This window comes from Condylura cristata, unplaced genomic scaffold, assembly GCF_000260355.1.
Source record: "Condylura cristata isolate star-nosed mole 26May11 unplaced genomic scaffold, ConCri1.0 scaffold00015, whole genome shotgun sequence".
NCBI lineage: Eukaryota > Metazoa > Chordata > Mammalia > Eulipotyphla > Talpidae > Condylura > Condylura cristata.
Genome location: NW_004567116.1, coordinates 37727037 through 37749968, shown reverse-complemented (window position 1 = coordinate 37749968; position 22932 = coordinate 37727037). Strand labels below are relative to the sequence as shown.

At 54.3% G+C, this 22932-nt stretch overlaps 1 protein-coding gene across 4 annotated transcripts in view; it reads left to right on the top strand.

Annotated features, from left to right (window-relative positions):
* The window catches only part of PDE2A (phosphodiesterase 2A, cGMP-stimulated), an 89214-nt gene that overhangs the window by 47113 nt on the left and 19169 nt on the right, over window positions 1-22932 (top strand). For all 4 annotated transcript variants that reach the window (XM_012725651.1, XM_012725650.1, XM_004683169.1 and 1 more), the window contains exons 3-6: window positions 12018-12107; window positions 15819-15907; window positions 21821-21930; window positions 22749-22804. In XM_012725651.1, the coding sequence (XP_012581105.1) occupies window positions 12018-12107; window positions 15819-15907; window positions 21821-21930; window positions 22749-22804 (345 nt within the window). The remainder of the gene's footprint in view (window positions 1-12017; window positions 12108-15818; window positions 15908-21820; window positions 21931-22748; window positions 22805-22932) is intronic.

The window sequence follows — 22932 nt, the reverse complement described above, 5'->3', positions numbered from 1 at the left end:
GTATGACAGCAGCAAGCTGTATAGAACAAGTGGAGTGCAGGTGTGCTGTGGGTGATGTGTGTGTGTGTGTGTGTGTGTGATCCATGCTGGCTCATACGAGTCTCACCGGAAGGATGGATCTCATAGAGTAGTTGGGGGGCAACACCCACTTGCACCAGATATGTGCGGACACAAGAATGAGCTAGATGAAGTCTAGGGAGGCGTTGGAGGCAGGAAGGGAGCATTTCTGTGGGTTGCTGCAGGCACCAGGGAAGAGCCAGGGTTATAGTGCCAGACAGCCCTGTCTAGGTGCCGCCATTTAACAAGTCATTTTATCTCTTTGAGCTTCAATTCCCTCAAACATAAAATGGGCTTTGGGAGGTTACATGAAACAGTTCCTGTTAAGTGAGTGTCGTGCCTGGCACTTGACAAGGCCCAGTGGTCTCTTGGGGACAGTGTTCCTCCTGCCCTCTGCCCAGTCACCCAGTGGGAGCACCAGCGGGTGTGCAGAGAGGGTGTTCTGAGTGAGGCCACCACATGCCCTGGCCCCTCCCTCCCTGCTGTGCCTTGCCAGAACCCACTCCCAACCTAATCCACATCCTCCTCTCCCCTCCTCCTGCTGTCCTCACCTGCTGTCAGCCTCCAACCCAGATTCCTGCAGCTTCATTCAATTAGGCCGATGCAATTTGCTCAAGAGAAAAAACCCGTAATTTGGTTAATCACACCAGTAGGAGATCTGGTCTGGGTGGAGAATGGAGAAGCGTATGAGGCCCATACCAGCTGCTAATGGCACAGGTCTCCAAGTGGTGGTTTTTTTGGGGGAATCTCTTCCCCTCCCCTCCTCTACCTCCCTGCCTTAGGCTTCATTCAAGAACCACCAGGATCCAAACCTTGGGTCCAGGTCCAACTTTAGCTCCCCAACTCCAGCTCCAGAAGCTTTGTGATGGGAGCTTGAACTAACCAAGTCTGCTTGTATCCTTGGGAATGTCTCTGGCCCTCTCCAGATATCAATCTTCCTGACAATGAGAGGTGGATTGGAGTTGGGGTTTTTCTGAGCCTCTGTTTACAGCATCCCGAGTCTGCTCAGTACCTCTCATGGCTACTATAGGGCCTTCACTTGGGCTTTGTGGAGGGAGGTCTGGTAGGGAGGTCTGCTGTGGGCACAGGAGCGCATCAACCTTTTCCTAAGAGTGTTTTCGCTTTCTTTGGGTGAATACCTAGCAGAAGTATTGCTGGATCATATGGGGTTTCCATTTTCATTCTCCTGAGGAATCTCTGTAGTATTTTCAGTAGAAGCTGCACTGGTGGGTTCCTTTTCCTCCACATCTTCACCAACATTTGTCGTTTCCATTCTTTGTGACATCAGCCATTCTCATGGGATGAGGTGATGTCAAAATCTCATGGAGATTTTGATTTGCATTTCGCTTATAATAAGTGATACTGAGCATCTTTTCATGTGGAGGAGCCCATTTGACTGTCTTCTGTGGAGAAGTCTATTTAGGTCTTTTGCCATTTTTCAATTGGGTTTCTTTTAGTTGTTATTGAGCTCTGTGAGTTCTTTGTGTATTTTTCAAAATCAACTCCCATTGGATGTATGATGTGCAAATATCTTCTGGGAGGAGGCACCATTTTATAGATGAGCTGACTGAGCCCAGGAAGGTTCAAAGCTTTCCCACCTGGGGAACACAGGTGATGTAAGGTGTAAACCCAGGTCTGGCAGAGTTGATGGAGGAGTTGATGGGGAAGAGAATCAGAACTCCCACTCATTCAGACACGAAAACTCTCAGCCACACTCATTCACTTATTCGAAAGCAAAACAAGCATCTTGGGCACTCACAGTCCCTCAGACAGGCAGCCGCATGCTCACTGCACACGCCCAATGGCCCAAGTCACACACTGGATGACACAGGTCACGGTGGTCTCTGCACACGTGGATGCTTGTGCAAGAAAGTGGAATGGGGTCCACAGTCACATCCCCTGCACATTCTCCCACAGAATCCCAGCCCTGCATGCTTTCACACAGACATTCTCCCCATGACCCAAGGGACAAATTCTGCTGCAGTCACATAGTGGTCCCTAGGGTCATGCTTATGGACGACTGTGCTGGCCACGTGCAAGGTCAGGTCGCCAGCAAAGAGGGAGCGCCCTACAACATGAGAGAGGATGTCAGTTTTAGTGAGCATATCCAGAAATTTGCAGAAAATCACACAAAGGTGATTTTAATTTTCACTTCTAAGAGAAAGTTTTTGTAGGGTCTTGGCAGGATGGGGGACAGTTAGGGCTCAGGGTCGAAAGGACCTGCTCAGGTTCTCAGGCAGAGCCATCTCCAGGGATCACTTGTTTACCCAGCCCTGGGCTGTGTGTCTATGTGGGGGTGTGTCTGTGCATGGACACAAGCAGGCTGTGCGCTCAGTGGCTCCCAGATCCTTGGGATATGAGCAGGGAGAGTAGGAGAAGTTCCAGAGACTCCGGATGTTTGTTTTCTGGCTTCCTGGGCCCTCCAAAGGCAAATAACGTTGGCTGCCAATCTGCCTGCCCAAGCTGGGTGGTGGGTAGTGTCAGGATCCTGCCTTGCCTCGGGGGCCCAGGGACTGGGACCCCTTCTTAGTGATGTGGCACCAGGAGGCCCATGGCCAGCCCCCTGCGGGCTCACGAGCCCCTCACATTCCCTCTCTGGGGCTTGGTTCACTGATCTGAAATGTGGTGAGACTGGATGGAAACTGAGAGCTTAGGGATTTTCCAAGCCCAGGGTGCAGCAGAGAAAAACACAACTGGGGAAGGAAGGTGAAAGGGGTTAGTAGGGCCCAGAGCTTAGGGGAGGGCACTGCCCCAGAGCCTGCAGTGTCTCCCCACACATCACCCCTTCCCTGGAGAAGGAAGCATCAGTGCCTACTTCTGGGGGCCCCTTGGCCCAGCCCTGCTGATCTGCTGAGTGGCGGAGGTGGAGGACAGGACCAGGGCAGGAGAAGCGACAGGGTGCAGGAGCAGGCCAGGAGGGAAAAAGAGAAGACCTCAGGGTGCAGGACAGGGAATGGGGGCAAGCCCCAGAAGGTGGGAGGGATGCGAGTGGGGGAATAAGGAGAGAGAATTGGGAAAAGGTGGATCAAGGAGTTGGAGGAATAGCAGTGGCCATGGTGAGCTGTGTTTTTTGCCAAGTTCTGTGCCAAACACTTTACAGTTGCCATCAGGCTGGGAGCACAGAGCCTATTTGGGGGCCCAAGGAGCTGTGAACATCTTATGCAAGGGAGGGGTAGAGTCCAATTTGCATTTGAATAAAGCCCTGCAGGTAGAGGTGGGGTGGCTCGAAGGTGCCTCTCAGCCAAATATAAAGGGTGGAGCCCAGAGGCAGGGGCATGCCTGAGGTGAGCCCTGCCCAGAAGATTCCTCACCCCAACCCCCAATACAGAACTGCTATTCTTAGGAACAATAAAAGAACTCACACATTCCTACAGGGGCAGGGAAAAGGAAGGGGGGCCAGGAGTCAGCTTGGAGAGGAAGGCTGAACCCTGTTCCTCTCCCCACTGTTCCTCTCTGACTTTGTGTCCAGGGTCTTCCCCTCAGAGACTGGGAGGCTCCATGACCCTGCCCCCCAGCCCCATCCCCTGGCTCCCCTCCTGGGGCTGCTTGTCTACCCTGGAGTCAGCCCTTGTCTCTTTCTCATACTGTTATCCCCTCCCCCCGGGATTTGGGAACAGCTGGGATGGGCCAGGCCCCGAAGATAGAGCCAAATACAGTCATGGGACCCAGCAGAGTGAAGCTATGGGAGAGACACATACCAGAGAACAGACAGACAGCAAGAGGGACAGAACCCAGGAGGCTGTGAGATGAGACAGAGGGCTCAGGACAGAGCCCCAGTGCTGCCCCTCTATGCCCTGTCTGTTCCCACTGAGGCTGACTGCACCAAGCCCTTCCTCCAGCTCACCCCTACCCCCAGCCTAGCCTGCCCCACATTAGCCCTGTACCAGGCCCCGGGATTTAGCATTTATCTCTCTCTCCAGTGCTGTGTCTAGGACAGAGGAGAGAAAAAAGCAGCCCTATTTCTGGCCTGGATGAAGGCACTCAGCCCATCTTAGAGGGGCTCAGCCATCTTCTGGCTACAGCAAGGTCTTGGTAGGGTTCCAAAGACAAGTGGGGTGTGGGAGGGGACCTAGTGTGTCCCAAAGGACTCTAAACTAGGGCATGGTCATCCTAATTCTGAAGGAGGTCCTGGCAAGTCCTTTCCTGTCTCCCTTGTCTCGGCCTACCCCCACCAAGCTGGGCTTCCAGGAGGCCTGAGACTGTAGAATTCTCAGGTTCTGTGGGACTTCTTAGGAAACCTAGGAGGAAGACAAATGACTTACCCAGAAAGGCTTCCTGGAGGAGGTGACAGGACTCGAAAAAGAATGATGGTGAGAGTAGTTCTTACAGAGGAAGCCACTCCCTCCTACATGCTGTCCCTGATGCACTGGGAGGTAATCTTGAATCAGGAAGGGCTTCTGAGCCTGCAGAGAAGTGTCATAGAAAGGTTGCCAGAAACTCTCAGTACGAGGCACCCTCATGCCTCAGGCTCCTCCAATATAGCCATTGTGCCAGACATAGGACACTTGGAGAGATGTCAGATGTGTTCTCTGCCTGGGAGCCTCTGGGACATGGGGTCCACGCATCTGCTTGGTGATGACCTCTGCCCTTTACAGCCTGACCCTGGAGGCCATATAGTCATATTCTAATTCAGCAGACATCTGACATCTGTGACGGTCTGGATAATGCTGGGAACTGGGAAGGAAATGGGCACCTTTGCCCTCTAAAAGCTCCCAGTCTGATAGGGGAGCCAGATGAGAAATAACTCCAATGTTATACATGCCAGGCCATGATGAGGGGCCACAAGGCTAAGAGCCCCTGATGGGAAGGTCAGACTTGCCTGAGAGGAGGAACAACAAAATGTTCCTGGAAGAGAACCCAGAAAAGGGAAGTCTTTCATTCATTCATCTATTCAGTCAGTCAGTCGGTCAGTCAGTCCGTCAGGTATCCAGTTGTTTCCTTGGCCATCATTTCTTGAGGCAAACTCTTTTTTGACTCTGGCCCAATTGGTCACTCAGCCCCATTCTTCTCTCCTGCTTGGGCCTCTGTCTGCCTCCGAGGCAGACCGCATGTTTTGTTCACTCTTCATGAAGTCTGCAGGAGGAGGTGAGATTAAGGAGGATGGAAGAGTTAAAGGTCTTGGATCCCAGGGCTGGGGGCCAGCCAAGCTTGCCCAGTCCTTTCTCAGGTCACAGACTCCCCAGCAGGGCTGCAGCCCTTGCTCACACACCCTTGGAGACAGGGAGCTCACTCCTCCCTCGTCCTGCCCAGGCTTCTCTTGTGTGGCAATACCTGCTTCAGCAAGCTCTCATCTGTCCCTGTGACCGCCCCACTGTGATAGGAGAGGAGGGCACTGGAGGCTCCTGGTGGCTAAGATGACTGAGGTGGCGATGATGAGGGGGCTGCTGGTGTTAAGCCAGGGAGGAGAGTGGGTGATGGGGATGGAGGTGACAGTTGGCTCTGCCAGGTGGCAGGAGAGGCAGCTCAAGGTGGGGAGGGGGCGAGAGAGGCCCTGAGGCTGTCCAGGCCCCCCTTGATCTGAGGTCTGCCTCCTGTCTTCCTCATCCTCACACTCATCTCTTCTGCTCTTCCTGATCCTCCTCCAGCTGTTCCCATGTGGGCTCCTGCTCTCCTCATGGCAGACCCTGAGCTAGGGACCGAGGGGCCCCAGCCAGTTAGGCCCAGAGAATTGATGCTTCACTCAGTGCCTGCCTCCCTCCCCAGTTCCTCCATTCTCATCCTTCATCCACCCCCAAATCTGGCATTAAGGGAACAGGGGCGGGGGAAAGGGGTTCCCTAGGTGAGACTATCAGGAGGGCATTCTAGATGAGGCAGGAGCTGGAGTAGGTGGTGTTAGCAAGGCTCAGAGCCCAGGATATGGAAGGGGAGGAGCCAGCTCCTACCATGGGGGCCAAGCTCATGAGGGAGGTGGGAGGCACCCTTGGGGGGCGGGGGGGGGGCGCCAGGACTGGGCTCAGGTGTATTCTACAGTGCACGTGTCTCCAGTGTGGCTCAGAGGCTGGAGACGCGGCCCTGTTGGAGTAACAACTGAAGCCGGAGTCTGCAGAGGGCCAGGCGGGAGAGGAGGGAGGGGCCTCCAGGAGGGAGAAGAGAGGCAGAAAGGGCAACAGGAGAGGGAAGGGTTTGCCCCCTCTTGGCTGGACATCGAGTCCCCAGTGGCCTGGGCCCTGTCCCCTCTGACTTGCTGTACCACCTCACTCTCTCCGCCCCACACCTCCTTAGGGCCCGCCTAAGGGGTTCTCTCCCTCACATGGGGGAGGGCCAGGCCTATCTCTCAGAGGATGGACCTTCACACCTTTGCAACACCACTCTGATCCCTCCTCTCCTCACCTCTCAGATGGGGTCCAAGACCCAGCCCTGCAGGCTGTAGGAAGATCTGCGGCATGCTTATCCCTGCACCTCCTGAGTGTAGCTCCTGGGTCAGCAGAATCAGCAGCAGCAAGGAGCATGTTAGAAATGCACATTCTTGGGGCCTCTTCCCAGACCCACTGTATCAGGAACTCAGGGGGGCAGCCTAGCAATCTGTATGTGAACAAACCCGCCAGGAGAGTCAGGTGCACTCTGGAGACTGACAGCCACCAGACACCTCCAGCACACAGTAGGTGTGTGAGAGAGGTGTCTCCCCTTCCCTGACACGATGCCCTCCCCCACTCAGGCAGGGCATGGACCCCACTGAGACTGGGACCTCTCCCCAGGTTCTTTCACACCATGTCTCCCCAGGACCATAAGCCTCTTTCTCTTCCTGACTCTGGTCCAGCTCGATCTTTTGGGGGGAGGCCTGGAGGTACCGATCTTAGCACTGGGGCATCTCTGCTCTGAATATTTCAGGCAGTTGGTGAGAGGCGGCTCCGTGGCAGGTGGCAGGCGCGGGCGGAGGGGAGGAGGGGCCTCCTCCTCCTCCTGCTTCCTTCCTTGTTGTCTCCTAACTGCAGGGCTGGGCATGCAATCAGGGCTGCCGGGAACCACGGAGTAAGCTTGGGGTGCTTGGGCTCAGGCTGGGATCCACGGTCTGCCAAAGAAGTTTCATTTGGTCTGAGCCCCAGGAAAGCTCCTTTGGGGGGAGTTCTGCCAATCACCGCCACAGAGCAGCTGGGCTTGCTATTGCCAGGCCCATGCTGAGCCCAGAGACAGATAAGTTTTCCCTTGTCCCTTGTTCTCTGGGAAGATAAAAACGTTTGCATTGCCCACCAGAACAGGAGGCAGGAAGCAGAGTGGTGTAGATGGCATCTGCCCTGGCACTCCCAATTTCTCCCATCATGGGCAACTTCCTGGTTTCCCCCATTTTGAGGGTGCCCATTTGGGTCTCTGCCAGTTGTTGATGTGACTGCTTGGGGGAGGAGTGGGTAGGAGAGACAGAAGTGGGTGGAGACAGGACTGTGCAGGAGAGATGACGGGCAGCCACGTGAGAGGAGAGAGGACTGGAGGTGGAGAGCGATTCACGGAGGCAGAGGCTGGAGAGCAGCCGTGACAGAGATGGACAGAGGGAGCTTGGGGAGAAGGAGTGGGCCACTCGCTGGAGGAGATCAGGAGAGAGCTGGCCTGCCTGAGAGAGACAGTCTCAGAGGAAGGACAGAGGGATGGAGAAGGGGGTGGGGAGAGGAAGGGGCTCCAAGTTCCTGAAGGATCTTGAATCCCCCCTTTTAAAGAAGGGGACACCAAACCCCCGAGAGTGCCCCGCCCCCAGGCTACACAGTGGGGGGAGGGGCGGGGGGTGCGTCCAGCACAAGCAGAGTAGGACCCATCAGTATTCATGGCCAGGCCCAGTGACACGGCTTGAGTCTTCGCTGTACCTAGCTGTTAGGTTTGATCTTTCCTTCTTCTAGGCCATGATGAGGGGCACTATGAGAAGGAGGGGTGTGGTGTGAATTCCAGGCATCCGGAGAGCAATAGGGGGGCTCATGGAGATGGGAAAAGAAGCTACTGGACTGGTGAAACACGACAAGAGAGCAGTGTGTGGCAGTGACCCTGACCCTCAAGAAGGGCATCAGTCCCCGTGCAGCTGCCACCAAAACAGAGAAGGCCAGATCGCTGGCTTCCTATAATCCTAAGCATTAAGGATTTAGGAGTCCTTTAGTCCAGACCCTCTCCCCTACCCAAATGGGTGCCAGCCCCAATGCTGGCCCCCAAGAAGCCCTCACTCACCACAGGATCGGTTTCTGATGCCAGAGTGACAGACCAGTGCCTGGGATGGTGCTGGTGCCCCGGCCCCAGCCACAGAGCTGCAGGTGGGGAGCTGAGCAAAGCAGAAAGGCTCCATCCACTTAACCCAGCCGTCCAGCCGTCCACCCGCCCCCACCTGCCCCCATCCATCCACCTGCCATTCTTCCATCCATCCACTCATACTGGTTGAACTAGACCAAAATCATGTGTTGCAGAGATGGGAGGAGTTATTTTTATTAGTGAGTAAACTGAAGCTCAGAAGAAGAAAGGGGGCCGGATGAAGGCCACCTAGAGTTTCTGTGGCCGCTAGGATAAGACTGGAACTCACTGATCTTTCCTGTATATTGCAAGTTTTCTCCTGGGTCTGAGAAGTGGCCTCTTATATAATTTGCCAGGTTACATTGACGTTTGCTTAAAAAGCTGCAAGGGCTAGAAGTGAATCCTCCCTCATCTCGCTCTGAGCCTGGGCTAGGTGCATGTACACACGTGTATACACATGTCTCGGTTCATATTTGTGTGCACATTGTACACATGGTCTTATTTCTTATCTTCGTGTGGGCATGTGTGGGGTGTGCATAGATGGTGGGCAAGGTGTGTACCTGGCAACATGCGTAAGTGTGACGTGTACAGAGGTGCTTTCAAGCAGGTATGGTTCTGCTCCTTTCCTCTTTTTAAGATTCCCGGGACCCCAGCCCATGACTTGAGCTCCCCATCTGTGCCTGTAATTCAGGCATTTTCTCACTGCTCATTCTCACTACTTCCAGGGTCTCCCTCCTCACTTCACAGAGGCCCCCTCAGCCCTCTGAGCCTTTGTACCTTGGGCTTTGGAACTGGAGCTATTTACTTCCCAGAGTTGATCCAGTAGAGGTGAGGATGCTTTGAGATCTGGGAAAGATTCAGAGAGGAGGTAGATATTTGAGCAAGTCTTGAAGGCCCCTTTGAGAGCCATGAATGAGGTGACCCTTCTCAGCCACAGCTCCTTTACCCAGCACCCCCACTCCTGGGTGGGCTGGGCTGGACAGGGAGGTGTTTGGATAGAAGAATGCCAGACAGACAGCCACAGACTTCACTGGCTGTTTCTGCATCCAGCTCACTCTGGCCAGGAATGTGAAATACCCTCCCTATTGCTCTCCCAACTCTCCCCAAGTTTCCTTTCCCATCTCCTTCACCCCATTATCCTGCCCTTAGTCTGAAGAGTCACAGAAAATAGACTAATCAGAACAAAGGCCAGCCAAGCACCCACCAATTCTGGCAAAGGACAGTTCAGAGCATCCCCCAATCCAAGTAAAGGGCAGGTGGAGGAGCCCACCAATCAGAACAAAGGACAGACTGTTCTCTTTGAGCCCCCTCGGGAGAGAGCTGGGGGTCCAGAGAGTTGGGGGGTCGGATGCTGAGCAGGAGACAGACAAGAACTGGAGATCTAGAGACAGGTTCTGTACCTGGCTCTGTCTTGACTGACTGGCCAACTGCAGATGGGAAATTCATTCTTTTTGAGCTTCAGTTTCCTCATCTGTCAAATGGGGAGACTTACCCTCCCAAGCCTGTGACTTTGAAATATTTCTCTCCCACATTAGAGTTCACTCTGACACCTTGCCCAGTCTCCTCTCCGATCCGTAGCACACACACATCAAACTCCACTGGGGTGCAAGAGGACCTCTCAGGAGTCAGCTTGTCTAACCCCTGCCTCCAGGCAGGAATGTACTAAAAACCAGTGACACTTCCTGGGAGCCTGTCCCAGGAACCCCAGTCCAAGGAACTTGGATTGGAAGATTCTATCTTGGGATTATCTGGGTCACTAGCTCTTCCTCCCCTCTTTAGTTTTCATATTTGACCTTGAAAGGACACAGTAACCTTGGTGTATACTGTGTGCAGGCTGCAAACATGTATGTCCCTGGAGAGTGTGAGGGTCCATGGCTGTAGGGCCTGGTGTGTGTGGTTGAGGGTGTGTGAACTCTGAAGAGGAGCCCCGAAGGGTTAAAGGACAGTCCATCCAGTTGGAGGAGTGTAGAGTTTGGAATAGGCAGCTTCTGGCCTCCGAGGACAGAGACATATCTGTGTGTCCTCACATATCTGTTTGAGGACAGAGACATATCATCCTTGAGCAGTGGCAGGGATAGAAGGGAGGCCGGGGTTTGGGGGAAGCAATGCCATGTGTACCTTAAGAACACAGGGCGCCCTGCGTGGGAGTGTGGGAGAAGAAGAGACTGAAACCAAGAAGATGCACGGGCTGAATCTGCAGCCAAAACCTGGAGGCCAGGCTTTATCTGGATGCCGACGCAGGACTCCCCTCTGAAAAAGAGGCATTTACCCCATTCTGGCACACAGGGCGGGGAACTCACTTCCTCCCTGTTTCCCTGTGGCCTCTACCTTTGCAGCATGGTTCTGCCTCGAAGGCCCTTCGCCCTCCTGGACCACGGGTCTCTTGTGAAATCCTCTGGGTCCCCAGGGATAGCCACAGCATCCAGTGCCTCCCCAGGAGAGTCTCAGCGAGTGGAGTGGGGTCTGCCTTGCTTTAGGCCACGCACCCTCAGAATCTCCAGTCTCGGTCACATGCGGGACATGGTTTCCCCTTTCCTCCTCACGTGGGTCCCCTCTTCTGGTTGTCTCATCTTGTCATCGCGAGGACACAGTGTACTGAAGGTGGTCTAATCAGTCCATGGAGCAGCGAGCTGTCATCTTTCCTATTTGAATCAGCAGATCTTTATTAACCCGGCCTGCGTTATCCAGCATTTTAGTTTTTGACTCGCCACACTGACATTCTGCGTTCATGCTGAGTTTGTGGTCTGCTAACACTTCAACCTCATATCATTTTCACCCGACTGGGGGGCCAAGCCATGTCTCCTTATGCTAGTGTTAATTGCTTTGCTTTTTGAGCAAAGACCCGGCTATCCACAGGGAAGACATCATAGAAAGAACTTACATGAGCTAGCGGGGAGGGCATGGCTCAGCAGATGCTATGAGTCACAGTCCTGCCTTGGCCTTGATCCCCTGTTCCATTACCTTTCTTTTTGATCCCCGTGGTTCTGGCCAAGTTAATAGAGCGAGGAGCAGGGACCTTTGTTGTCTCTGTTCCGGCTCTCCAAGGACGAGGCCTATTCCTGGGACGGGAAGGCTGGGAGGCAGTCAAGGCTGACTTCCCCTCCTGTCCTGCCAGGCGCTGGCTCCCTCGTGTCTCCCACCTTGAGGCTCCTGCACCCCCTGGACTCTTGCTACTCCCAGGCTAAGTCTTCCCTGAGATGAAAACATGAGACGGCTTGAGACCATCTCTTTCAAGGAAAGCGAGTGGGGCCCAGCTTCTGCAAGTTTTCTGTGGAACATCTTCTTGATGCTGGGCCCTCAGTGAGATGCTTTTAGTGCTTAGTTTCAGTTTGTCTTTCTATCCGCCTACAGGGGAGATAGCCACACTGTCCCCCGTTTACATGATCTAGTCTGGACCGTGGTGACTAGACCGAGGCACACACACACACTGCTAATAAAGCTTGGAACTAGGATCCGAATGTGGGGCTTTGTTTGACATGGGGCTTGTGTTTTCCCTACTATGCCAGACTGGGGTCTAGTTAGATCTCTCAACATTGAGAAGTCCCTGGGCCTACTCTGAGCCTAAATATTCTCATCTGTAAGATGATGGAACTTAGACATTCTAAAGCAGTTGATGTCTGAGAATCTGAATCCTGGGGCTTAAGTGTGTGAGAGCCTGAGCTCTCTGGGCTAAGCTGGGGGTGGGGCTCACAGCCTGGTGGACAGGAGGGCTGCCCTGGCCTGCCCAGCAGAGGTTCTCATAGTCCTTTCCTCTCTTCCAGGATGCTCTGCTGAGCCTGGGCTCCGTCATCGACATCACCGGCCTGCAACAGGCTGTCAAGGAGGCTCTCTCTGCTGTGCTCCCCAAAGTGGTAAGTACCGTGCCCTGAATTTCCCTCTGCCCCCCAAACCTTGGTGCATCTCTGTCTAGAGAAGGAAGGAAGGGGTAGGGCTTCTTCCCAGAAGACTTTCATGGGGGAAGAAAGGGCTTGGCAAGTATTCTGAGAGATTTTCTTGGATGAGAAAGGTTGAAGCTAAATCCCAGAGAATGAATTTACATAGGATCCTGGCATATCTGAGCCAGAAGGAGCCTTAGAGCTTCACCGAAAAGCTCATATCTCAGATAGTAGAGCGGGTTCATCTAGAATAACAGGAAGGAGATTGTGGAGTCAAGTGTACAGCAGCAGGAGTAGCGGTAGATATATAGAAGAACTTTTTTTAAAATACATTTATTTTTATTTATACACATAAGAACTGAGGTATAGAAAGTATAGAACTGAGGTATAGAAGTGTGGGGGTAAGGGGAAAGGATTCACCAGAGACAGAGTGAAAAGCAGAAGAAGTGGAGCCACTGAAAAACACTGCTGAGGGGAGCAGCCGGCAGGCAGGACAGGGAGATCTGCTGTGTCATGTGGGTCAGCTCCCTAGGATCAAACTCCTGCCACAGTGGCTGGCAATAGCTTGACAGCACCGAGACTTTAAGCCTAGAGATACCAGGTGGCCCCAGAAGATGCCAGATTTGAGAGATGTGAGCATAGGGTTCAGCCTTGATAAATGAAATATGCCAAATTAAAGTGTCCTTCTGGAGGTAGGAGGTTGGAGAGAAACTTTTAAACTTTTAAAATTCCCTCTGACCCATCCCAATGCCATGTATAAGGTTGCAGACTGGGGACAGATGGAGGGTGGTTGCTCAGCCCATAGTCACTGATCACGTGGTTACCTGGGCCTGGAGGGTGGGAGGTCTGTGCCCCAGGTTACTCTCCAACCTGGTTCTGCTGGCCAGTACTCATTCCTTACTCTGTGAGATGGATTACTAGCCCTCTAGCCCTCAAGGCAGATAGTTGCACCAGACAGAGGGAAACAGAAGACTGTCAGAGTCTGGGGAGGGGATTTGGGCCAGGCTAAGGAGCACTAAAGATTTCCCAGAGAAGATGCCAAAAATGGAGTCCTAGAGTATCTTCTCTCCTACTCTAGATGCCAGCCAAGGGCAGTGTCTGCTCCAGGTAATCTGGCTAGTTCAGAATGTGACACTCCATACACCAGAGTCCTTTGTGCCTCAAGCGGCTTGATGGATGAGCTGCTGGAGGCTCAGAGAGGGAGGGTGTTCTTCTCAAGGTCACACAGCATGACAGGGACAAATGGGGCTTGGCATCTAAGTACCCCCATTCCTTTTCCTCAATTCTGCCTTCTCAAAACCTCCTAGAAGTTCAGAGCCCAGGAGGAGGGCTAATGAGTGAGCTTTATTGAGCATAAAATTGGTAGGAAGTGGGTGGTATGCTGGTACCCAAAAATAAAACCTCCTGGAGAAGATGGGACTGAGACAACATCTGGCCTGGGTTAGAAGCACATCTGGAAAGAGGGGGTGGGGATGAGGAAGTTGCAGAACAGCATCTGCGAGGCTTCCCTGGGTCCTCTGTGACCATTGAGCTATCCTGGGATAGGGGAGGGCAAGTCGGCCCAGGCAGAGTGCCTTGGTGAATGTGCCAACACAGATGCCCTACATTGGACAAATTATATCCCCAAAACTGGGACTGGGAAGACAGCTGTGGTAACTAGGTTCCCGGGAAAATGGAAAATGTCTACCTGGGCCTACCCAGGAGATACCCTGACTCTGGGGTACCCCAACTTGATTTATAGAGAAGCACAAGGCCCCAAAGAGGGTTGGGCAGATGGGGGGGTCTTCTCTGTCCCCAGGGAGTAGGGGAGATGGGAGGTCTTCTCTGCCCCTAAAAAGGGTGAGGAGATGGGGGCGGGGTCTCCCCCATGCAAGGGGGGAGCCGCTGGCACCTGGTTCCCTCATCAGCACCCATTGTGGCAGGCAGCCCCGAATGCAGATGGTGCTGATGTGTTTGAAATGATTCCCTCCTCCTCTTCAATAAACTCAGCTAATTTTAACCCAGAGGGCTGAGAGCGAGGGGGTGGGAGATAGACGGACATCCGGAAGTGAAGCGAGGCTCTGTCTTCCCTGCCTCCCCACCCCCAGATTAGCCACCCCATCTCTGCAAGGGCAGGACTATCTGTATGATCCTGGGTGCCGGTGGGTTTCTTAACCTTTTCAGGCCAAATCCCTCAGGCCCCTTCCATGCTGCTGAAAGGGTCAGATGACAAGGAGGAGACTGGATGTAGAGGAGGAGAGGGTGTGACCCTCTTTCCACTGATTTCTTTATCCCTGAATGCAGCTCCTAGACTCTCACCCGGGAGGACAGTGTGGCTCCAGCCCTTGCCTGTGCCTGCCCCTCACTGCCGTCATGCCCTGTGCCTTCACTGAGCCTAGCTCAGGACCTCAGGGAGTAGAGCTGGGGTATTCCCTGAGGGGAGGGAGAGGATGGGAGCTGGCTGGGGGCAGCCAGGGCAAAAGGGTGGCTGTCAGGATTGTGGATTTTGAGATATGAAAGGCAATTACTGTGGAGAAAGATTCCACACTCACTGAAAGAGGGCCTTCAAAACCAGCTCTTACACCATCTCCTCCAGAAGCCCTCCTGAGCCCCTCAGTAGAGCGAGAGAATCAGGGATGAGCCTTCCAACCTCCCACTGAGAAAACAAGCCTCTCGGGATACTTGGCTGGCCATATGGGTGCCTCTTTGCTGGGGCCTGGACTCCCCTGGACAGGACTGCTCTGGGTCTCCCATGTCACACACAGTGTAGGTAGTGGACATGCACCTCAATGCTGGACCAACCAGCTGTGCATTCCTCAGGGCAGCAAGTCCAGCTTGGAGAAAATATGTTTTCCCTGTAGGTCATTGAGGGCAAGTATTTCTGCCAACATATGGCCTGGAATTGAGGCAGAGACTGCTCCCTCCCTTGGGAAGGGCCAATGGATGGAGCAGAAAACTGGAAAAGCTTTGGGGGGGACTTTGACCTCACTCTCTGGAGGGATCATCCCAAAACACAATTCTGCTTCTGTCTCTCGGGGTACATCTCCTGCTCTCCTGCAGATTCCCCATCATCCTCTGCAGCTCTGCCCCTGCTGACCCCTGCTACCTCCTGTACCCCCTGACTCCACAGTCTGTTCCGTGTACTTTACACCTATGTACCTGCTACCCACAAGCCTCTCTTCTATAGACTGCCTGCTCCCTGAATCACTCCAGTTACAAAATTTAGATCACTTCCTCCAGGAAGCACTCCTGGCTTGGATCACAATTTCTTATCCAGCTGTCTATGTGGCTGAGGTGGGACGGAAGATTCTCAGGCATTCTGAACCCCTGCTAGGTATGGACCTGAGCAAATACTCTGTTGTTGGCTGAGGCTGGAGTCATGGTTGAGAGTATCCTGGGGTGGGGGGTGGGGTGGGCTGATTTGTCTGCACCTTCAAACTCTTTCCTTTGCCCCTTGAACTTGGGGTGATTGGTAAGGAAAGCTGGCAGGCTCGCGGATCACTGCCCAGAACCTCTTCCAAGACGAGAAGAGAGGCACTAAGTTCATAAGGGAGTCTTCCCAGCCTGGTTGTGTGTTTGAATCGCCTGGGAAATATGAACAGAAGCGGAGCCCACCATCCCCAGAGGGTCTGTGACTCACCATCCTGACCCGTGCACAGCCTGGGAGCGGGCATCTCCGCAGGGTCTCATGAGTATCTTCTCTCCTAGGAGACTGTCTACACCTACCTGCTGGACAAGGAGTCCCGACTGGTCTGTGAGGAGCCCCCGCACGAGCTGCCCCAGGAGGGGAGAGTCCGGTGAGCCATTACCTCAGTCAAGGATCTCAGGGCTGGGCACCTTCCAGAGTCATCTGGTCTGACCCTTCCTGTCCAACCTTGACCTCCCTGCCAGGTGGGGCTCCTTGGCCAGGTACAACAGAGAGACGGCGTGTCTCTTGTGTTGGAGAAACTGACAGCCCTGGGAAAGTGCCATGAATAGATTCTCTCCTGCTGGCTCCTCTAAATCGCTGCGCTTACTCACAGCACTTTTAGAATCTGGGCTACAGGTTATCAGTTACAGTTAGAACCCCAGCAGGTGTGAGAACAGCCGAGGGTTCTTAGAGTCATAGAATCACGGAATTCTCATCACACAGTGCTGACCTGTAGAATGCACAGAGTTACCCCAGGGTCTGAGAGCCACAAGATCAGAGCCGACGGCCTGCTGGGCCCCTGGGCCCACTGCCGGCCTCAGATCTCAGCTTCTGGTTTAGCCATATAACCTTGGGCAACGTACTCGCCCTCTCTGGGCCTCAGTTCTCTTGCTTGCAAAATGGAAGTAATAATAGTTTTTCTAGGATCCTTGGGAGGATAAAATGAGTAAATGTAAAGCACTTGAAACTGTGTCCATCCTGAAAGCTAAGTGTCTGGATTCCTTTTCACGTGATTAGATGAGGAGTCACTGGCTTTAGCACAAGGGCACAGTGCACTGTGGTTGGAGCCTGGCGTGAGGCAGAGATGGCCTATGGTCTCCTAGTTCTGGGTCATTCAGGCAACAGTGACGGGAGTGGGGTTTGTCAGAAGGGAGAGTGCTGCAGGGCAGGAGTGCTGGTCCAGGGAGGGTAGTTATGCCGCTGAGCACCCCAGGGCCATCCTGGGACCGGGGCAGTGTGGTCAGGAGCTGAGAGCGGGTGCGCAGCAATGGGGGTGTTGTAGTGCTGCCTGCCCCCACCCCTAATTCTGCAACTTTGCTTAGCATGAGCTTACCCCATGCAGTAGTTTCCCCAAGTGGCCTGGGGAGGCCTCCTGAAGAGGGGTCAGAGTCATGGGTCCAGAGGCGGTGAGGGAGCATCCTGCTAGGTTTGCTCTGCCCACAAATGTTCCGCTGGGGCTTTCTAGAAAGCTGTCGTCGTGGTCCAGACAACTTTAAGGGGTCAGGTCCTCTGCCTCAACAGCCCTGTCACCACCCTCCCCCCAGCCACTTCAGATTCAGTAAAGCCAGAAAAGGCACCTACAAAAAACAATTAAAAGGGAAGGTTCCGATGGAAATAGCCCAGAGTTCAGTGGTGATGGGAAAGCAAGTGCCTGCTGGGAGAGAGCTCAGAAGTCTCAGGAGGTGGGGGCATGGGGCTCTTGGGGGACACAGAGATCAAAGTTCATCCAGGTTGGCAAAGCTTAGGAGTGAAGGTCCAGGGTCAGTGCTCCCTTCTGGAACATCTGCTGTGCCTGCTGCCTGGAGTCTGGTGATGTGCTGACACAGTACCTGGGCCTGCCCTCTAGGGTCCCAGCAGGTCAGGGGCTCGAGACCCAAGCATGTGTGAGAGGAAAGAGCTCAGTCCTGGATTCAGCTGGCCCATCCCTGCCTCACTGTGTCCCTTTGCACACCTGTTTTCTTAACCTGTAAAATGGAGGTGACAATAGGATGTACTGATTGGCCTAATGAGCTATAGATTGTCAAGTCTTGGCCCTGTGCCTAGCACACAGTAGGCTTCAATAATTTTGCCCTCCAGCCTGGGCACTTACTCATGGATAGCATTGAGACTGTTGCTTCCCTGGACCTCAGTCTCTTTGTTGAGAAAACATAGGGCCCTAGTGATGGTGCCTGGCCCCCAGGAGGCTGTGGCGTCTGCCATAGGTCAGGATGGAGCCTGAGGCTCTAGCAGTGCTCAGCGGAAGAGGGTGCCCTATTGGAAGCCCTGGATGCTGGCAGGGCTGGCAAACAGCAGCGGGTGTGAAGTGGACTGAGACCATAAAGACAGATGAAGGCCGAAGGGGAGGGGCTGAGAGTGGGGGTGTGCAGAGCCAGGGTGGAGATGGCCCAAGGAGGCAGTGCGGAGGCCCCTCTTGCCACTGCCCCCACCCTTCAGAGAGCTCACACATACTCAGTTTACCCCCACATGTGTTTGGCTTTCCTGCCTTCTTGTGCTGGCTCAGCTCACTCCTGCCCTGAAATCCCTTCCTCTGTCATCAACGTCTTGACCAACCCACACTTCACTTACCTCCCGTGGATGCAGCGGCCCTCTAGACGGCCTGCTCCAGAGCTTCTCGGCACCTGGGAGGACCCAGATTTCAGAAAAGGTGACTGGGCTGTCGTGGCCGCCCCAGTGACATGTCTGTCCACAGAAGGACCAGGCCTGGAGACCTGCGATCCAGGGCCACGCGGCTGGGCTGCAACCTCTGGGCCTCCATGTACTTCTGCGAGATGACTGGGTGGGCGCTGCGTCTGAGCGCTGCCGGACTGTACATACTGAGGCAGCAAAGGGGCCTCAGGACAGGAGAGAAGAGAATCCTGGAAGGCTGCCTGGGCGAGGGGCTTCCTGGAAGGCTTTGCCTCCTTCCTGTTGGTGCTGCACGGCCCCCTCCTCTGATCTCCCAGCCTATTTGCGTCCCAGCCCTGCCGCCTTCCTCTTACTGTGTCTCCTGCCATCGTAAAGCCTCTGATTACCCACTGCTGAGTGCAGCGAAATTGGGCCTTTCAGCTGCAGGGAGGCAGCACCCACACCAGTCTGAGCTGGCTGTCTCCCTCTGTTACCATTTGCGGGGCTGAGCCCTAACTTTGAGCAATTTTTTTTTCCTTAGAGCTGACCTAGTCCCCATTCACTGTGGAATCTGTCTCTTATTTGTCCAGGGTGGGAGGTCCCAGGAGAGTCTGTTTCCATCTCCAGAGTCTCCCCAGAGGGAGAGGGAGGGCCCAGGCAGGGCCTGGCCGGAATCATAATTTTTCTCCACAGAGATGAAGTTCAGAGCACAGTTGGAGTTCTTGGGAGGAGGGGTCAGCAATGGGGGTCTGCTCTAAGAGGGGACTTAGAAAAGTGGAAGGGGGCCTGGATACTCGGTTCCTTCCAGGTTAGTGAAACCACTGACAGAGAGCCTTTCCCCTACAATTTCTACTAAACAAATAGTTGTTAAAGGGACAGGACGTCATAAAGCCCACACCCGTTCCTCTCCCCACACTGAGCCCATCTGTCTTTATCTCCCCTGAGCAGACCATGACCACACTGGCACCCGGCTGAGTCATGAGCTTTCCCCTGGACACGTGGCCCAGGGTGTGGAATCTCTTCACCCCACAACATCACCCTGGCAGGTGGTGCTGGGATGCAGGGAGCCAGGAGGGGAGAGGAGGCAGGGTTGGGTGCTGAGTGGGCAGAGAGCCACGGGGGTATGAGCAGCAGACAAAGTAGACCCCACCTGGATGAGGGACACTCACCAGAAGCCTCCCCCTTCCAGGCTGTGGGTGACCTTGGGACTTCTGGGGGGGCTTGAATTTTAGGAAGGACCACTCCCAAGGGGGTGGGTTGAGGTGAGACTGGCCTGGCATGCCCCTGTCTGGGCTGTGGGACATGGCTGGGCAAGGAGACCAACCTGCAGATCAATGAGCTCAGGTACCAGGACTCCTGAAGACTGAGGATCCTCCCAGGGCTCAGAGAGACCCAGAAGGTTGCCCTGCCTCAGCCTAGCCTCTCCTGCTGTCCAGGGACCACTGCAGCCCTCACTGAGATGGGATTTCCCACCTCCAATTCTCCGTCCAGTGAGAGTTCTACCAGGCAGCCATTGGGTGTGATCAGCCCGAGATGAAAGCTGGCTTTACTTTACCTTCCCCTGCTCAAATTTCCCCCAGGGCTCCCACTGCTCTAGGACCAAGCTCTCTCCTCAAGGCCCTAACCCCACCTCCCGCCTCGGCCCCCCACCCTCTCCCTCCCTTTTCCACCTTGCTTCTCTGCATCCAGCCTCCCAGTTGGACCTTCCAGCACATGTCTTTTGTACGTGCAGTCCCCTCTGCCTGCACATCCTTCTGATAACCTCTACATGTTCTTCAGAACTCACCACGGTCATTGCTGCCTCCAGGAAGCCTTCTCTGACCCCACTCTATCTGCCCCGGAGAGGCTGTGCCTGCCCTTGCTTCCTTTTCCAGAACCCTCATCCCTGCACTCAGGCTCAGGTCTCCACACCACCATGCCTGTCTCCTTGGCCACGCATGTGTCTGGCTCCCAGTCTCATCTCAGTCCTGACTGAAGGATCCCGGACAAAGATTCGAGGAGTGACAGATTTCAGTAGAATGTTCCCATAAATATTCCAGTTGAGAAAACCTTCTGTGACTCTAGTAGAGAGCAGAAGTTAGGGATGAGATAGGAGCTGGGGGGAGAGGCAGCTGCAGGTCCGGGGGAGGGTGTCACTTTAGAGTTGGGCAGCGGCTTAGGAGTGGAGACGACAGTTGTGCGCTCCATGGGGTGACACACCAACTGGATGTGGGATGAGGACAAGGGCAGTGCTAGAATTGTTTGTGGCCAAGCTGCAAGGGACCTGGTGGCTGGCTGTGCCACTCTGGGGCACATGAGGGGAAGATAATGCAGATTGGGATGGCATGTCTGGGGCACTTCAGGGACACCCAGGGCAGGCCTCCCAGAGGCCTTTGGCTACCTGGGATCTGGAGCTTTTGGGAGGGGTGGGATATGTGGTTGGGGAGTCATGAGGCCTTGAGCAAAAGGGAGGGAGTGTTGTGTGGATCAGAAGAAAGTTTGGAATATAGCAAGGTGGGGTGAGGCCAAGGCAGCCCCCTTCTGGAGTTCCTGAGGGCAATAGATGAAGCCAGAGTTCTCTGACCAGTGACCAGCAACCCAGGAACCAGTGCCACCTTGTGGCTGCCCATGCACCAGATGGTCTGAAGCCAAGTGTCTGGGTGGGACGTGCGTGAAGGCCAGCCCCAGCCATCATCAGTTTAGTCTTCAGGAAATGTGGTAGCAGTGGCCTTCCTACCACCCCAGATCATTATTCTATTCTGGGGTGACTGGCACCATTGGACAGCTCAATACTGGACCCCAGCACTCCCGGAAGCTAAAGGCCCAGGGCATGAGGGCAAGAAGGTAGGAGATGCCACAGGTTCTTGTCAGTTCTGAAGTTGTCAAGAGGCCAGGTTTGGAATACCAAGTGAGCTTGACAAGCCTCTTTGGCCCTCAGATTCCCTCGCCAATGTGGCCTCCTGATCTGCAGACTTGCCGGCCACCACCTCTCTTTTCCTCACTTGACCTTTGCTGGGCTTCCCTTAGAGACCCCACATGCACATGTAGGAGTCCCAGCCCCCCAAGCTTCTCTTCTATCCAGGCCAGGCAGTTCCTATGAACACAATTAAGTGGAGGCAGGATAAGGGATGAGGAACCCAGGACAATTAATCATCAGGGAGTGACATTTGGTGAAAAATCAGGCGCTTAATTAAGCAGGAAGAGAGAGAGAGGTGGGGGGGGGGTAATGTGTGATGAGAGCAGAGCGAAACTCAGTCTTCCTACACCATCTTCCCTCGGCTCACACCTCTCCTTCCCTCCACTCTATCTCAGCCCTTTTCTCCCTCTACTTCATGCCAACCCCTTGTTCAAGACTCACACCCCCTCAGGTCTTCAGGAAGGTTCAGGTATTGTGGTTGAGTTGCTCTGCTTATTTCATGTCCCACCTTACCGCTTATTAATGGTGGTGCCTTGGAGGTTACTTAACCTCTGGGTGCCTTTAAAATACCTGTATATTCAACAGAAGCTGTGTTGTCTCTCCCTGCCCCTCTATCTGGGGGTGGGGTGGGGGGTGGAAAGCATCAGAAAGCCCAGCTCTTTCATTTTTGCCCTCCTGTGTCCACTTCATAGCAGGTCAGTTACCCCGTCCTTGCAGACTCACAGTCTGCCGTGGGTCCTCAGGGAGGGTCTGACTCGTTTTGACTTAGGCGCTGAAAGGTGGGTCACGTCCTCTTTTCAGAGAGGCTGTGATCTCCCAGAAGCGGTTGGGCTGCAATGGATTGGGCCCCGCGGACCTGCCAGGGAAACCCTTGGCCAAATTGGCGGCCCCGCTGGCTCCTGACACCCAAGGTAAGGGCTGGGGACTGGCGGGGGCAGGGAGGGTGGTGACTCCTGCTCCCAGAGCGCATGTGTCTTTTGCCCCTGTCTCTACCTCTCTGTCTTTTTCTTTGTCTTGCTCTGTGCCTCCATCTAATTCTCTCTCTTTTGTGCCACTAATCTCTGTAAGCCTTGATTTCCTGGTCTGTAGAATGGGTATTAGAAGCTACCTTGAAGGGGTGTTTTGAGGAGGAACAAGGAGCAAATGAGATAACACCTGTGAAGGGAGGGCCTGGCCCATTCCAGGACTCGTGGCTGGTGGCCAGTGACGATGTGCTATACTCGTGGTTACTTGGGCTGTTGTTGTCATACTCTGTCTGTCACTCTCTGTTTTCTCTCTCTTCCTCTCCACACCCCCTGTCCGCCATGTCTCTCTGCCTCGTCTCAGTCTCTCCAGGTCTCTGTCCTCTGTCTCGATGTGGAAAATGCACAAGACTGGGAGTCAGGAGACCTGACTTGCTGTGTGATCTTGGGCAAGTCACTTCCCCTTTCTGGACCTCAGTTTCCCAATCTGTAAAATAGGGGTGCTCAGCCTTACCTGCCCCCCTCCCTCCCTCCCAAGGACCATGAGAAATTCCCCCAGCGAGGGGTTTCCATCTATGCAGGGGTCATTGCTGCGGTTTTTGTTGCTTCCTCAGGACCCTTCTCTTTCTCTCTGGGTCTCTGGGCCTCTTTGTATCTCTGTCCTGGCCTCTCTCTGTCTGTGTCTTTGTCTCCCTCCCTGGGTCCCAGCTCAGTATTTCTGAGCCTCAATGGCCCTGCAGGACCACCTCATTGCCCTTTCCCCTCAGTGCTGGTCATACCACTGGTGGACAAGGAGGCCGGTGCTGTGGCAGCTGTCATCTTGGTAAGAGCCTACCCAGGAGTGTGGCGGGACTGGAGGAGGGGCACTGGAGAGGGTGGTGGGTAGAGCCTGGTTGGTGTGTGTGTGTGTGTGTGTGTGTGTGTGTGTGTGTGTGTGTGTGTGTGTGTGTG